Source organism: Sceloporus undulatus, chromosome 7 (assembly GCF_019175285.1).
Source record: "Sceloporus undulatus isolate JIND9_A2432 ecotype Alabama chromosome 7, SceUnd_v1.1, whole genome shotgun sequence".
In the NCBI taxonomy this organism is placed as follows: Eukaryota; Metazoa; Chordata; class Lepidosauria; order Squamata; family Phrynosomatidae; genus Sceloporus; species Sceloporus undulatus.
Genome location: NC_056528.1, coordinates 25,462,761 through 25,477,845, shown reverse-complemented (window position 1 = coordinate 25,477,845; position 15,085 = coordinate 25,462,761). Strand labels below are relative to the sequence as shown.

The 15,085-nt window shown below is 46.3% G+C and overlaps 1 protein-coding gene across 1 annotated transcript; it reads right to left on the bottom strand.

The window, feature by feature from the left end:
• Positions 1-448: 448 nt before the first annotated feature.
• Positions 449-14,354, bottom strand: SUGP1 (SURP and G-patch domain containing 1). The gene is made up of 14 exons (XM_042477899.1): positions 14,227-14,354; positions 11,749-11,926; positions 11,352-11,455; positions 10,323-10,544; positions 9,275-9,398; positions 8,997-9,103; positions 7,787-7,910; positions 7,004-7,356; positions 6,532-6,638; positions 6,173-6,350; positions 5,384-5,490; positions 5,032-5,177; positions 3,917-4,046; positions 449-1,815 (listed from the first exon to the last, which is right to left on the bottom strand). The coding sequence occupies exons 1-14, from the start codon at positions 14,249-14,251 to the stop codon at positions 1,789-1,791; spliced, it is 1,932 nt and encodes a 643-aa protein (XP_042333833.1). The 5' UTR covers positions 14,252-14,354; the 3' UTR covers positions 449-1,788.
• Between the last annotated feature and the right edge of the window lie 731 nt (positions 14,355-15,085).

The window sequence follows — 15,085 nt, the reverse complement described above, 5'->3', positions numbered from 1 at the left end:
GACCTGGGTGATCCCTGTAACCAGCCCATCAACACTATGGCTGCAGCCATTTTGCAATTTCCAAACGGTTTCCACCTGGAGTACGTCAGAGCAATGGTTCTCAACCTTTGGTCCTCCAAATATCTGGGACTGCATCTCCCAGAATCCCTGAGCACTGGTCATACTAGTTGGGACTTTCAGGAGATGAAGTCCAAAACATCTGGAGGACCAAAGGTCGACAACCTCAACGTTGCAGGATGCCATCACAGCATGCGTTGCCATAGCCAGATCTGGGTTGTTTAGTAGGTAATTTTTCTTTTGGCTTATTCATTGTTTCAACCGAGTTTGGTTTTCACCAATATTGAGAGGTGCTCTTCGTATCGATGGGTTTTGTGCCCCAACCATGCTGTGCAATTCTGAAAACCCCAAGCCGATCTTTGTGACTTCTGAAAAGAACACCCCAAGCTGATTTGTTTCTATAGCTTTATTAACTGGTTCCTCAAAAGCCAAAAAGCATCAACTCTACCATTTGTCATTAAAGAGAAACAAAAAAAAAAACCCTCAAACAAGCAAGCAAACGCATGCCACCCACCCTCCAAAATATATGGGAAAACCCCCAAAGTGGTACAATTTGGTTTGGCGGTGGGACAAGAGGATTGAAACCAAGAGTGGTGGCTGATTTCCAAGCCAATGGGGCAGTGAATCCACTCCAGGTTTTTGAGAGATAAGGTTCAACTTGGGGTGGATTACCTGCCCCACTGACATGGGAAACATCAGACGCTTCCCACTGATAGAAACTAGAAGAGTTGTGGGGCAATTGTGGACCATTTTTGAGCCAGAATGGAGATATTTGTGGTTTTACCAGGCATCATTTTAAATCTGAGTCCTCAGCTCTACTTTTCATCTGATCCTCTTCCAGGCAAATATGAACCCTTTTCAGGTAATCTAGGAGAAACGTTTCTTAAATCGTTGCATAGCAAAATATTGGCTTTCCACCTCTCTTGAATTGAGGAGTCCAGAAAAGGAATTGGGATGGTCCTCCAAAATGGAAGATGGTCAAATGTCTGTGCGCTTCCAGGTGCTTGGTGCAAGATTTGTTTGGTGCCTTTCTCCAGGACTGGGTGAAAAAGTTGTGTCCCCGGCCTTGCAAGCGACTCCCCGCTTCCAAATTGTTAAAAATGCAAACCTGGATTTTCAGACTCAAGGTGGGAGACTACAAGGGGTGGACTACTACCTGCTCCTTGTTTGGGATCTCCTCATTTACCTCCCTGCTTTCTTCCTCTAGATCAACAAGATTCAACTTCTGTGTCTCATTTTACAGTGGCACAATACACACAGCAGCAGCGGCATTTGTCCTGCTGTTTGTACCCCTGGCAAAACAAATCAGGAATACACACCCAGAAAGATGACTTTGTAGAGAACCCAAGCAGAGGAACATGTCAACTTTTTAGTGCCATTCACACACACTCAATCGACAAGGAGCAACTTGGGTTACCATCTTGGGTTCTTCTTTTTCTCTCCGACAGTCTCTCCAAATCCAAGTTTGGGGTCTAACATTCCCTTCTACCTCTGGTGAGGCCACATTTTCAAAACAAGTGCAACAGAGAAACTTAAGTGATGACGCTGGAACAGATCCTACAGTCTTGGGTGAAAGGTTGGGTCCAGAACTTGTTTTTAAAACAGAGTGATTCCAAAGGGAAGAAAGTAAAACCGAAGGGTGGGAGAAGGTTGAGATGTCGAGTTTATAAACGTATCACAGTTAACAAACAAACCACAGCTTTGTGGAGGGAGAAAGAGCACACTGCCGAGTCAGTAGTACGGACGCCGGGGATTGTTCTGTGAGAAAAGGAGAAAAAGGGTACATAAATCAGCTGGATGTTGGATTAGAGCAACAGAGGAATCTACACAAGCCTGCACTTGCTCAGATATCAATGCAAAAGGAACCAGATGGATTAACTTCTTCCCCATCTCCACAATAGTGCACAAAGATCAATGATGTCGTGACACAATGTTGGATTTCAGTGTTATCTTCACCTAGAAAGGACTCCCAGCCCTAAAAAGGATGCTCATGTTTTATGATAACTAAAAGCCGACATGGAAATCTTCTGGGCGATCTTGAGCACATCACATGCCTTTGACCCCAGAGGAAGTCAATGGCAAACTTCCTTGGAATGAATCTTAGCAAGAAAACTCTAGGAGTGGGTCCCCATAACTCTAACTGACTTAATAACGGAGCTGTTGTGGTGTAGTGGTTTGTGTATTGGACTAGGATTCTAGAGGACCAGGACATGAATCCCCGCTCAGCCATGAAAACCCATTGGGTGACCATGGGCTAGACATACTCTCTTGGTCATGGCAAACCTCTGAAGAAACCTGGCCAGGAAAACCCAAGGAGAGGCAGCATAACACTCTGGTTCAAGTGTTGGACAAGGACTTTGGGAGATCAGTGTTCGAATCCCGGATCAGCCAGGGACCTTAGGTAAGTTACTCTCTCTCAACCTCAAAGGCAGGCAATGGCAGACCTCCGAATCCATCCTGCCAAGAAAACCTTAGGTGACCAGGAGTTGAAAACTGGAAAGCACGTAATAAGAACACAGCTTGTCACTGCGGAGGCCAGGGATAGCCAGGTTTCAGAGCCTGAAGTAGGAACATGCTCTCCTTGGAAGTTTGCCCTGTGAGATGGTTCCCTTTATGGGTATGCAGGCTACCTTGAGGACAAGTCATCTTTCCCTTGCTTGCCGAAGGGAGAGATGCAGACAAAAATGATTATGGCTGCCCTAATGTGTCAGGGGCAAAAGCAACCCACTCACTTCCTAAAGAAAACACTCTCTCGGGTTGAAATTTCAGATAATGCTGCCTGCCCAGGTGTCATTGTTCTGGCAGATCATGCCATAGAAAGTGGTCTGTTGTTTTGGTTACTGATTTTCGTTTTCCTTTGATATTGGCAATGCATATATTTTATGAGTGCTAGATTTAAACACAGCAGCATGGTGTACTGGTTTGGACTACGCCTCTGGCAACTAGGGTTTGAATCACAACTTATACATGTAAACCCACCGGGTGTGACTCTGGTCAAGTCACAGTCTCTCGGCCTCAGAGGACAACAATGGCAAACCTCCTCTGAAAAAGCTTGCCAAGAAAACTCTGTGATAGTTTCGCCTTAGGGTCGTCATAAGTCAGAAATTACTTGAAGGCACACAACAACAAACAGCAACACTATAAATGGGATATAACATATGATAGAGGCCTCATAGTTTAGAGGATGGGAATTATAGTGTTTGCTTTGGGGGAAAATAATGCCTGGTTAGAGAATGCACAGATGTGCGTGGGAGGCTACTGGTACACAATTCCATCAATTTCAGTCTCTGAAAAGGCCTAAAGTGAAAGTGTATGAGAGGGGCAGGTAAACAAGAAGGGATGCAACTGTGTTTTGGCTTATGGACAAAATCAAGGTAAAGCCCATGAATTTACAGGGAGGGGCACTGGTTAGTCTATGCTTACTTTTGGAGATGGTATTAGTTCTGCCTACAGAAATCATACTGTTAATTTTTCTGGGTTACTGAAATAATGTTTTGCTACTGGAATACAGAAGACTGGTTTACTGGACCAAATGGAGTGGGCAGTTCTCAATGCCAGGCTGATAAGCATCTCCAGTGGAAAGATTAGAAACTTGATCTATCTGAAAAGCAACGTGCCGAGAGAATCCCAGGACACCCTGAACTTAAACTGGCCTCCTTGCCCAGGAAAATCGGTGTTTGGCCCAGAGTCTTCCTATGCCAACGTTTCTCTCAACCATGGCAAAGGCTTGGGATGATGGGAACTGTCAGTCAACTCATCCAGAGAGCCCCAAGTCACCCAATTTATGGTGACCCCAGGAATTTCACAGCGTTTTCTTAGGAATGGAATACTGAGAGGCAGTTTTGCCAGACTCCCTCACCAGCGGGTTGGGTCGAAATCTGTAGGCCAACATCATCCTCTTGCGGAAAGCCTCGTATTCATCATCCTCCTTGGTCAGGTCGGCTGGACGGTCAATTCCAAATCCAGCACCATTGATGGCTCTCACTCCCCTGTTTAAGAAAAGGGTAGCTTCATTATCAAACACTTAACAGAAGACACCAGGAGTTCTCTTGGGTCAACTTGGACTATTTATCCTTAACAATGACTGCTGCCACACTGCAGAATTAATGTAATCTGACACCACTAGTCATGGCTCTAGTGTATGGAATCCTGGGGTTTATAGTTTGTTGTGACACCAGAGCTCTCTGACAAGAGGACAAGACTACAAATCTCAGAATTCCATAGCACTGAGCCATGGCAGTTAAAGGGATGTCAAACTGCATTAATTCTGCAGTGCAGATGCAACCGATGTCAATACAATCTTTTGACGGGCAGAATTCTCCATTGTTTCAACCCAGGGCAGCATTAAGTATTGGGGCTACAACCTCCAGCATCTATGTCCACGATACCTGGAGAGTAAATACACACACACACACGGTCGGTGTGTGTGTGTGTGTGTGTGTGTGTGTGTGTATATATATATATATATATAGACAGAGACAGACAGAGAGAGAGAGAGAGAGAGAGAGAGAGAGATATCCACAATATCGTCCTTTTAGCTCATGTGAAGGTTTCTTGTGATTCCAGTCCAAAACACCAAGACTTTCTAATCTAATATATAACGAATAAGAGGCAGGTTGAAATTTTGCTTGTGCCAGATTCAGGAGTATGCTTGTGTATTTCTGTGGTTGTGGTAGATGCTCAGGAACTCCATCTGCAATGACCCCCTTCGCTGTGCCCTCTGCCTGCCTTCAGGCTGGGTGTTGTGTCACAGCCAGTTTAGTGACAAGGAAAGGCTGGAGGGCAGCCAGCCAGCAGCAGAAAGGAACAGAGATCTTCTGGAGGTCCAGGAGGAGGATGTCACCTTCTTGTAGCCAGCTGAAGAAACACAGCCGGTGCCTGGCTGTGCCTTCCTCCCAGGGCTATTAACTGGCCATGGAAGAGGGTGCCTAGCCTGAATGGAGATGGATCTCTGCCAATTTGACCAATACATACTTGTTCACCGGGGCTTTAATGCCCTGACCGTCGCTCCCGAGGCCATCCCCTTCCTTCCAGCCCATCTTCATCAGCATCTGGTAACCGATGTTTTCCACTGTCAACTTGAATTCCTTGTACTCTGAGTAATCAGGCTCACGGCCTTCCTACATGGACGGGGAAAAACAGAGAAGCCTATTATTCTGGCGTAGCTGCAGGGAAGACAGCAGGCTGGTTTTAATGCATTGTTCTAGACATAGGTATGAAACCACGTTTGGGGAGGAAGAGGAGGCTATGCTTAAAAGCTCCTTCTCCCCACCCTAAACTTAATTTGTTTCTACACACAGAACAGAGTGTTTGTTGGTCGCCTTACCTTCAGCGCTTTGAAAGTCTCCATGAACTTGTCTAGTTCGTCAGGCGGGAGAAAGTCTCCAATGAAATGTTTCCCCCGGCCCATCTGAGTTAGCTGCTCTGCCCACTCTAAATAAGATAAACAAGATGGGGCAAAGAGATGTGAAATGGAGACGCCAACTGCCAAGACTGCCAAGAGATGAAGTTGCCAACACCAAGGGGCCAATCTTACCAACCCTTGTTCTGGAGAGGGCCAGTTTTTTTCCTGCACACCCAATGTGCATGTGAGGGGGTCACTTCTCTGGAACTAGATTATATCATGCCCTGTTTTGGCTTGGGCCTACTTTGAGCAATTTTGGAAGGTCAAGAAGATTGAAGGAAATAAAACTGCTGCATGGGGTGGTGGTGTGGCATAGTTTGAGGGCTATTTCTAGGTAAAATGAGATCTGGGGGGAAAATGAAGGAAAGCCATGGGGGCCACATGCAGTCCATGGGCAACATTTCCCCCACCTCTTCTCTCATCTCCTTCTAAACCCATTTGGGCTGCTATTCTTTTCCCCTGGCAGTACAATACCACATGATCCCATCTGATCTTAGAAGTTAAGCAGGGTCAGGCTTGATTAGGACTTGGATGGGGGAACCACCAAGGAATGCCAGGTGTTGTAGGCTCTATTTCAGAGGAAAGGTCTGACAAAACCACCTTTGACAATTTCTTGAGGATTCATGGGGTTGCCGTAAATCGACAGGTGACTTGAAGGCACACACACACATCTCACACTGCAATGCTGTTGTCTCACAGCTGAAAACCCACCTCGCGTTTTGTCCATTTCCATGCGCCGAAGCTGATGCTCCCATGTTCCCAGCTCGTTGTCGACCTCCTCATCACTGTCATAGCCAGACTTGTGGTCTTTGACTGTCCTCTCCCACATGATCTGCATTTCCTGCATGGCCTGCTTATGCTTCATGATTAGGTCATACATTTGTTGCATCTGCGCAAGTGTGGACAACAGCCAGTTAAACATCAGGGTGAAAGTGAATGGAAATCCACTTTCAGTTTTGGCAAGAGAATGAGATTGGGGCTGACAAACTGTCCCACCTGTCCCCAGATGCTCTGAAGCGGCCCACTTCAAAAATGTGGTACACTGCTGGACTGAACCCACCCCGGTTTACCTCTTGCTGCTCCTTCAGTTGCTTCCGCTGGGCGTCCGACAGCTCTGTCACTCCCACCAGCCCAAATGGCTTCCCCTTCTCGTAGCCGAGTCCTTTAAGGTCCTGGACTGAAAACAAATCAAAGAGCAAAAAGGCTAGCCTTGCCTTTATAATTTTATCCACTGTCCTCATGTGCTCCCTTAAAATTAAGCCTCCCTTAAAATTAAAATCCTCCTTATGCCCTTCACAGCTCTAAGACAGACCTGCAGAGAACAGCAGGTGGCCTTTGAACGTGTCCCAAAATTCACTCCCTTCTGTCTGATTGATTTTACAGGATAAAGGATATGGCTACCACACGCTCAAGAGAGAAGCCACTGTCAATTTTCTGGCTGGGAATTCTGGAGGTAGCAAGGCTGCTGTACACCAAATTTACTGTAAACATATTCATTAAATCAATGAAATACTGCTCCCCAAAACACAGCCAAGCACTAACCAGAGAGTGGCGTAGGGGAGGGTTCCTCTGTCTGCTGAGCCAGTTCTGGGGGAGGCAGGTCCATCTTCTCCTCCTCTGGACCCCACCGGCTTTTTCGTTTTTTCTTGGCAGCTGGTGCAGCCACTTGCTTCACTGGTGGCGGTGATGTTGCTGGCTCTGGAAACAAATCTGGGGCTGGGGCTGGGGCTGGAGCTGCGACTGGGGCTGAAGTGGACGAAGAGGGTGCCTCCTCAGGGGTGGCTTTGCGTTTAGGGTTAGTTTTAGGGACAGGCGGTGCCCCCTTAGCTTTCCGGAACTCCTCCAGCTTCTGCTGGTAATACTTGTAGCCAGAGCTGTCAGGCTCATACAAAAACCTTTGTCCACAGAGGCATGCAAAGAAAGAGAGCAAAGAAAGAGGAATTTAATATCCACCTGCAAAACAAACTGATCATATTAGGCTTTTAAAACAGGGTAGGAACTGTGCAGCCTTCTGGGTATTCTTGGGAGTGAAGTATTTCATAGCACATTTAATTTGAAATTCCCTCGCTTTGAGGGACCAGGGAAGGGCCAATTCCTGTGATTTCAGGCCAGACGCTGAGATCTGGGACCCCATAAATCCCAGGCGCTATGTCAGAGGAAGGAACTGACAAAACCACCCCTGAATCTTCCTTGCCTAAGAAAACCCTCTGAAATACAGTATATAGGGTCTCCATAAGTCGGCAGGGGACTCGAAGGCACAGACACAAACAATACCTCCTGTCTCCCATTCTCCTGAAACTAAATCCCACCCCTTGTCCTCTTCACCTGAATGACTGGTTCTCGCGGTTGTTCTTCAGGGCGACCATTTCCACCACAGGGCCCCCGTCCGCCACAAACCTGGCCAGCTTCTCAGCACAGTCCTTGGTCTCTTTGTCGTCTGGGGGTGAAACTTTAAGCAGGCTGTCAGTACGGTGTTCCCAACTCACACACCCAACAGCCACAAGCTTAATCTGGCTTTAAGGACCCCAGGGGGGATGGAATATAAGTGGGAAGAGGAGGGTTTAAACACAATTTTCCCTTACTTTGTTCACAAATTATAAAATAGAAGAAAAAGTCACAAAGTCACGCCACTGGCAAAGAAACCAGAGGGCAGGGGTGCTTGCTTGGGCGGGTGGAACTGATTTTGGGACTTAAAATCTATTATAATCTCTTCCTGCCACATAAATTAGAAATCAAAAGGCCTGCCCAAATAAGAATCTTTGCTGGCCGGTAGGAGAGGAAACAGGGATCTAAGCAGGCCTCTCATGGGAGAGAAATCCTTAACCTGGGAGTAACCACCAAGAAGACACTGTCTCTTGTAGTCCTCATTAGAGTTGCCTAGAGGTACTGTTTCCAAAGCATTACTTGCTTTTTTCAAGGCATATGACAAGTGCATTAGACATATTTTAAATACGTTCCTGACCCAAGCATTACATTGGGCATGTGTATATGTCGCACTAAGACGTGGTGGATGTTAACCACGGTTTGTTGCTTGAGACAGAGGTTTTCCATTAGTATGGCTCCCTTCTGCTTTTTTTTTTGTCAGCATCTCTTACAGGGTAGAAAGGTGGGAAACCAATCATGATTATGGGCTCTGATGGTACAACAAGCCATGGTTCCAACAAGTCAGTGGTGGCAATCTATGGTTTCTAGTTCTGGTTTGGGAGACGACTAACAAATGATTGTTGGTTTGTGAAAATTTGGATGTAATGAGCTGGAACCAAACAAACGATAATCCAGATTACTGTTTATGTGTATACTTGGCCTGCTGTGTTACTGATGGTTCATGTTTTTTTCAATTAGATACTTGTTAAATTAATTTTTTAAAATCAGTTGTCTGATTTATTAGGAGCATCTCTTTGATGAATTACTATACTTTTAATAGACAAATCTGATGTATTGCTTAGAAAGTTGCAACTTCACAAATGAGACATGTCTGTATCTGGATCCAGACAACAGGGATAAAGCAACCTCACAGCACTCATCCTTGCCTTACCTTTCGGGGAAGAACAGGGCTCTTCGGGCACTTGGCTCTTTTTCCATATCTCTGCCAGTTTCTTTCTGTAGTACAGAAATTCTGGACTGTTCTTATCATGCAGGAACCTAAGGAAAAGTGAGAGAGAGAAAGGAAGAAAATAAGAAGCAGGGATGGGCAAAGCAGGTAATGGCCGCATGTGGCCCTAGGACCATTTTCATGGCCCCAAAAGTAAATGTTTGTGATGGGATATAAATTAAATAAACAAACTTAAGAGACAAAAACGACTAAGAACGTACGAAAAGGTTGGGTTATCCTTGCAGTCATCCAGTGCCACCTTCTCCAGCTCCGGCCCCCCTTCAGCCACTGCCCTGGCCAGCTTCTCCACGATCCGGCGGGTCCTGATGTCCTCTGGGGGACAAACTTTAAGCAGGCTGTCAGTACTGGGGTTCTCTACTCACACCCCCAACAGGCACATTACCTCTAAGAACCACAGCAGTAGACACAAGTGGGTGGGGGAAAAGCAGGGGGGGGGGTTGAAGGGGGGGGATGAGGAGAAAGAGGGTGAAACGATGGAGCCACGACGGAGAGCAACACAAGCTTTATGGGTTCAAAATTGGGGTTGAGCATTGGTGGTAGGGAAGACCACAGACACACAAGCTATCTATACCACTTAATCCAGGGTAGTCAACTTCAAAGAGGCCTAGTGTTTGGAACTTCCGTCAACCCACCTGAAAGCTGCCCTCACCCCTTACCATGCCTGGATAACTGTTTTCTGCCTGTAAACCCTATCAAAATGACCACAGGAAGCAGTCATGTCACTTTTAGTTGCCATTTTGAGAGAAACCACACAGGGCTCTGTGGGGTACTGGGCTCTGTGGTGCTGTTGGGGATAGTTTCATTGCTTTCCTTGTAAGTAAAGCAAATCTTCAGTTCATTTCCTTGGGGTGTTCTTTATCATGCCAACATGGGACTGGACTTTAGAAGCCTGCATAGGAGATATTCCTTACAAAAATGGGACACTTGGGAATTCCAATTCCTGTTCAAAGAAAGGTTTCTCTCTCCTGGGCCCAATGATGAAATTGCCTCTCATAAACCCCCAGTGTAATGGGGAGAAAAAATTGGGGAGCCTTAGGAGGAAGGGGATGGGTTACATTTTCCTGCTTCATGGTACAAAAGGTCCAGCAAGGGGAAAATGTTTCCCCACCCCAAACTCCTGTTCACTAAATGATCTCCAAAAGGTAAGAAGCTCTCGGCACTCTGGTTACTGGCCTCACGTGTTTTAAAGAGAACAGTGCAGACGGATGGCACTAAAGAAAAAGGGTGGCACACCGTCAGGGAACTTACTTTTAATCTCCAGCCACTGTTCGTAGTCATCTTCTTCATCCTCGTCCGGCGACTGGAAAACACTGAGCCGGTTGGTCACAGGCGTCTGTTTGGAATGAGTGTAGGTTTTGACTTGGCTCAGCATGCTGCTGACATTGAGGCTGGGTCGCTTCCCTGTTAAAGGGGGCTTCTTTGCAGGTGGGGTATGTGTTCCCGAGGCTTCAGCAGAACTGCAGGAAGGGCCTATACAGCATAGGAGAAGGCAAGGGAAACTGGTTTCTGAATCTGGCGTAACACAAGAAATGGGATTCTGACCACATTCAGGTTGATTCTCCCTTATCCAGAATTCCCAAATCTGAAATGGTCCACAGGGGTGGCTGAGATAATGACACCTTTGCTTCCTGATGGATCAGTGTATGCAAACTTTGCTTAGCACCACAACATTATTAAAAGTATCATGTACAAAAATTTTCTGACAAAACATAAATGAATTTCATGTTTAAATTTGGGTGCTTTCTCCAAGACATCTCATTACATACAGTGGGCCCTTGTTATCCACTGGGGTTTGGTTCCAGGACTCCCCATGGATAACAAAATCTGTGGACGCTCAAGTCCCATTAAATATAATGGAAAAGGAAAATGGTGTCTCTAATATAAAATGGAAAATCAAGGTTTGCTATTTGGAATTTATACTTTTTAAAAAATATTTTCAAGCTGTGGATACTTGAATCTGTGGAGGGCAGACTGTATATGCTAATATTCCAACATAATAAATAAATCCCAAATCCAAAACACTTCTGGTCCCAAGTATTTCTGATAAGAGACTCAAATATCATAAGAAGCTCCTGGTGGCAAGAGCTTTCTGGCAGTGGAACAGACTATCCTGTCAGTCAAAAAGGCTAAACTGACAGTTGTCAGGAACACTTTAACTATGACATCTTCCACTGGCGGGGGGTTGAGCCAGATGACCCCTGGGTTCCCTTCCAAGTATGAAAAGGAGGGAAAACAACAATAAAGAGTGAGAAGAGAAGAGCAAAGCAGGACACTTACCACTTCCTGATTTCTCTTTCTGCAGTTTGAGAAACTGCTGGAGGAAACTCCCATCGTTGGCAAACTTGTTCGAAATGGACCCTTTGCCATCGCTGCTCTCATCACTGGAAGGCAAAAGAAGGAGGACATTAACAGTCGCAATGGAGGCACAGAACTCCACTCAAGTCAGCCTTTCCCTGCCAGCGCTTCCCAAACTTTAGTCCTCCAGATCTTTTGAACTTCAGCTCCCAGAATTCCTCTCAACCAAGCCGCCTGGGGCTTCTTGAAGTCCAAACGATCTGGAGGAGCAAAGTTTGGGAAGCACTGCTTTAGGAGACACTTCTATGTCTGGAAGTCACTGGAGGCAAAGCAAGGAATAAATCTAACAAATAAAGATTCATTTCCTGACATTACGCACTCGCTAGCCTGGGAGGACTGCTGACTGGTCAAATGGGTCTGTTTTGCCTGTTGCTCCAGCTTGGCCTCGATCTCCCGCTTCTTTTGGGCAATGAGCTTCTCCTGGTGGAGGATGTTCACGCTGGTCTTGGTCTTCATAGACTTGGGCATGGTGACTCCAAACCACCAGTTACTTTTTCCTGGTCCAGAGAGAGAAGGAGAGGTACATAAACATGGATGCTCCATGGAGGATCAAGAGGAAGAACTAGCAAAAACCAAAAAGAGATCGACAGCTAATTTTTGTTCACTGTACAACTGGGGGAGCTGGGTCTGTTTAGCTTGGAGAAGAGTAGGTTGAAGGTAATATAATGCCATCTTTAAATATCTAAAGGGGTGCCATGTAGAAGATGGAGCCAGCTTGTCGCCTGCTACTCCAGAGAGTAGAACAAATGAGTTCAAATGACAAGAGATTCCACCTAAACATTAGGAAGACCTTCTTTATCCTAAAAGCTGTCTCCGAGTGGAATATGAACATCCTAAAAAGGTGGTGGATACTCCATCTTTGGAGGTTTTAAAACAAAGCTAGGATGATATATTTCAAGAGTGCTTTAGTTGTGGATTCCTGAATGGCATGGGGTTGAATTACATATCTTCCAACTCTATGGTTCAAGCCCATAAAGGAAAAGAAGCGCCTAAATCATTCCCATCCAAACAGCAGAATAAAAGTATGTTCTGCACGCACAAAACAAACTGTAGCCTTAGGCAGTTAAAGTGGAGTCAAAGTGCATTATTTCTGCAGTGTGGATTTGGCCCGTTGTGGATTTTGGATGCTATTGTACTTTGCTACATGGCCAAAAGGGCTACCTATCCCTGGATATGTTTTCCCTTCATTAGGGCTGCAACCGCACTGCAGAAATAATCTGGTTTGGCACCATTTTTTAAACTGCCCTGGAGAAATGCTATGGAATTCTTGGAACTGTAGTTCTGTGAGACATTTAGCTTTCTCTGTCAGAGAGCTCTGGTGCCACAGCAAACTACTGTTCCCAGAATCCCATGGCTGTTAAAGCAATGTCAAACTGGATTACTTCTCCAGTTTGAGAACACTTTAACTGCCCAGGTTCAGTGTTAAATCTTGGAAAACAGAGTGAAACTGAATCCAGGTAAGACGGAGGCGCTCGCTGTTAGAGGCCCTAACCCGGATATGGAGGTTTGTCAACTGGTCCTGGACGGGGTCACACTTCCCCTAAAGGACTGTGTTCGCAGCTTGGGGGTGTGCCTGGATCCGTTGCTCCGGATGTCATCTCAGACAGATGCAATAGTCGGGAGTGCCTGTTATCAGCTTCGGTTGATACATCAACTGTGCCCCTTCCTGGAACTTGAGGACCTAAAAACTGTGGTGTATGCGATGGTAACCTCACGACTCGGCCCCCGCAATGCGCTGTACATAGGGCTGTCCTTGCATCTAGTCCAGAAACCTAAATTAAAACTGTATTTGAGATGCTTTGATTTGGATTTCCTGCATGGCAGAGGGTTGGACTGGATCAGGGCCCTTGGGGTCTCTTCCAACTCTATGATTCTATGGCAGCCGGACTGGTCACTGGGAGATTAGAAGTAACCATAGAAGACCTATATTAAAAACTCTACACTGGCTGCCAATTAGCTTCCGGGTGTTGGATATGAACTTTAAAGCCCTCCATGGTTTACTTATGGGATCACCTTCTCCCATACAATCCGCCCCACAGACTGAGGTCCTCTGGGAAACACTAACGACAGACAAAAAAAACTAGGCTGGTGGTGGTTACCCAGAAGACCTTGTCTTGTGACGTTTCACTGTATTTTAACGGTCGTTTTTATTCTTGTTAGCCGCTTCGATCTGCTTGGAGAGGCGGGTTATAAATAATAATTATTATTATTATTATTGGGAATTGTAGTTTATTGTGGCACCAGAGCTCTCTGAGGGAGGAGGATAAACTCTCACGAAACTACAGTTCCCAGGATTCCCTAGCACTGAACCAGGGTGTTTTAAAGCGGTCTCAAATTGGACTATGTCCGCAGTGCGCACTGGACCACTGAGAGCCTTATCAGAGAGCTCTGGTGCCACAACAAAAACTACACTTCCCAGAATCCCACAGCACTGAGCCAGGGCAGTTAAAAGCGGTGTGAAACCGGGTTATATCTGCAATGGGGATGCATTCTTAGGCTGTAAGTGCCCTGGCTCAAGGCTATGGAATTCTGGGAGTTGGAGTTTGCTGTAAGAGCCCTGGCCCAAGGCTATGGAATTCTGGGAGCTGGAATTGGTTCTGGGCCCACAACAAACTCCAACTCCCAGAATTCCATAGCCTTGAGCCAGGGCACTTAAAGCGGGTTATTTCTCCAGTGTGGATGCATCCTTAGAGAGCTTTTGGTGCCCAGGTCTGGAAGTGGGAGGAGAATGGCTTCCCTGGAGGGTGGGGAAACCGAGGGAGGCTCCCCTGGAGGGCGAGGGTTGGGGGAGACTCACCTGGCGCCTCCTGGCCGCCCTCCATGGCCTCACCTGTTCCCTTCTCCCACAATGCAACGCGCCAGGGGCGACGCCAAACAACTAAGAAGAAAAAGGAGGAGCGCCGCGGTGCATTCTGGGAGGAGGGTTGACAGCCGCGAAATGGCCGCCCTCCGCTGGGGAGCGGCAAAGCTTCATGGGAGTTGTAGTCCTCGCGTAGAAAAATGTGGGCATTTAGGACACAAAGGAGGGACTTGAGCCCAGATGAGAAGCCTTTTCTGCCTCAATGTTCTCCCCTGAGCTGTTTTAGTCCCTCTCCGCTCCGTTTTGTGGCCTCTTCGGTCGAAAACTGGGAAGGCCCCGAAGAGGAACGGACTACGCTTCCCCTTAAGGTGAGTTCTCGCGAGAGTTGACGCGCAAGGTTCCACGAGATTTACGGAAGAGCCTCCCCTTTCTCCGGATTGGTCAATAGGGGTGATTGGCGCGTGGATGGGAACTACATTTCCCATGAGGCAATGTGGAGGAGGAAACAAAGCCAAAGCAAAACAAATAAAGCCATTAGGCCTCAAAGGCTCACAACAACAATGAAATTAGTTAATTAGATGACACAACATTTGATGGTTTTGCACTATAAACTGTAAATGTTTTTATTTTGTGAGCCGCCTTGGGTCCCTTTTGGGGGGGAGAAAGGCGACATAAAAAAGGAAACGCACAAATAAGTAAGATGCAAAAAAATGACTGATGTGTCATATGTACGTCAAAATACAAAATAAATTATAAACGGATAAGATATAAAAATGGCTGATGTGTCACTTTTGGGGGCAAAAAATTGGCTGAAGGGCCCAAAAGGTATCCGTGTTTCTATTTAATAACAACCTCC

What these genes read in the sequence shown, in the direction of transcription:
- SUGP1 (XM_042477899.1), bottom strand. Translation starts at nt 14,251, where the DNA reads ATGGAGGGCGGCCAGGAGGCGCCAG. An exon ending in GAAAGAGAAATCAGGAAGTG is followed by an intron (nt 10,545 to 11,351) that starts GTAAGTGTCCTG and finishes TATGCTGTATAG; the next exon opens with GCCCTTCCTGCAGTTCTGCT. An exon ending in ACAGTGGCTGGAGATTAAAA is followed by an intron (nt 9,399 to 10,322) that starts GTAAGTTCCCTG and finishes GCCTGCTTAAAG; the next exon opens with TTTGTCCCCCAGAGGACATC.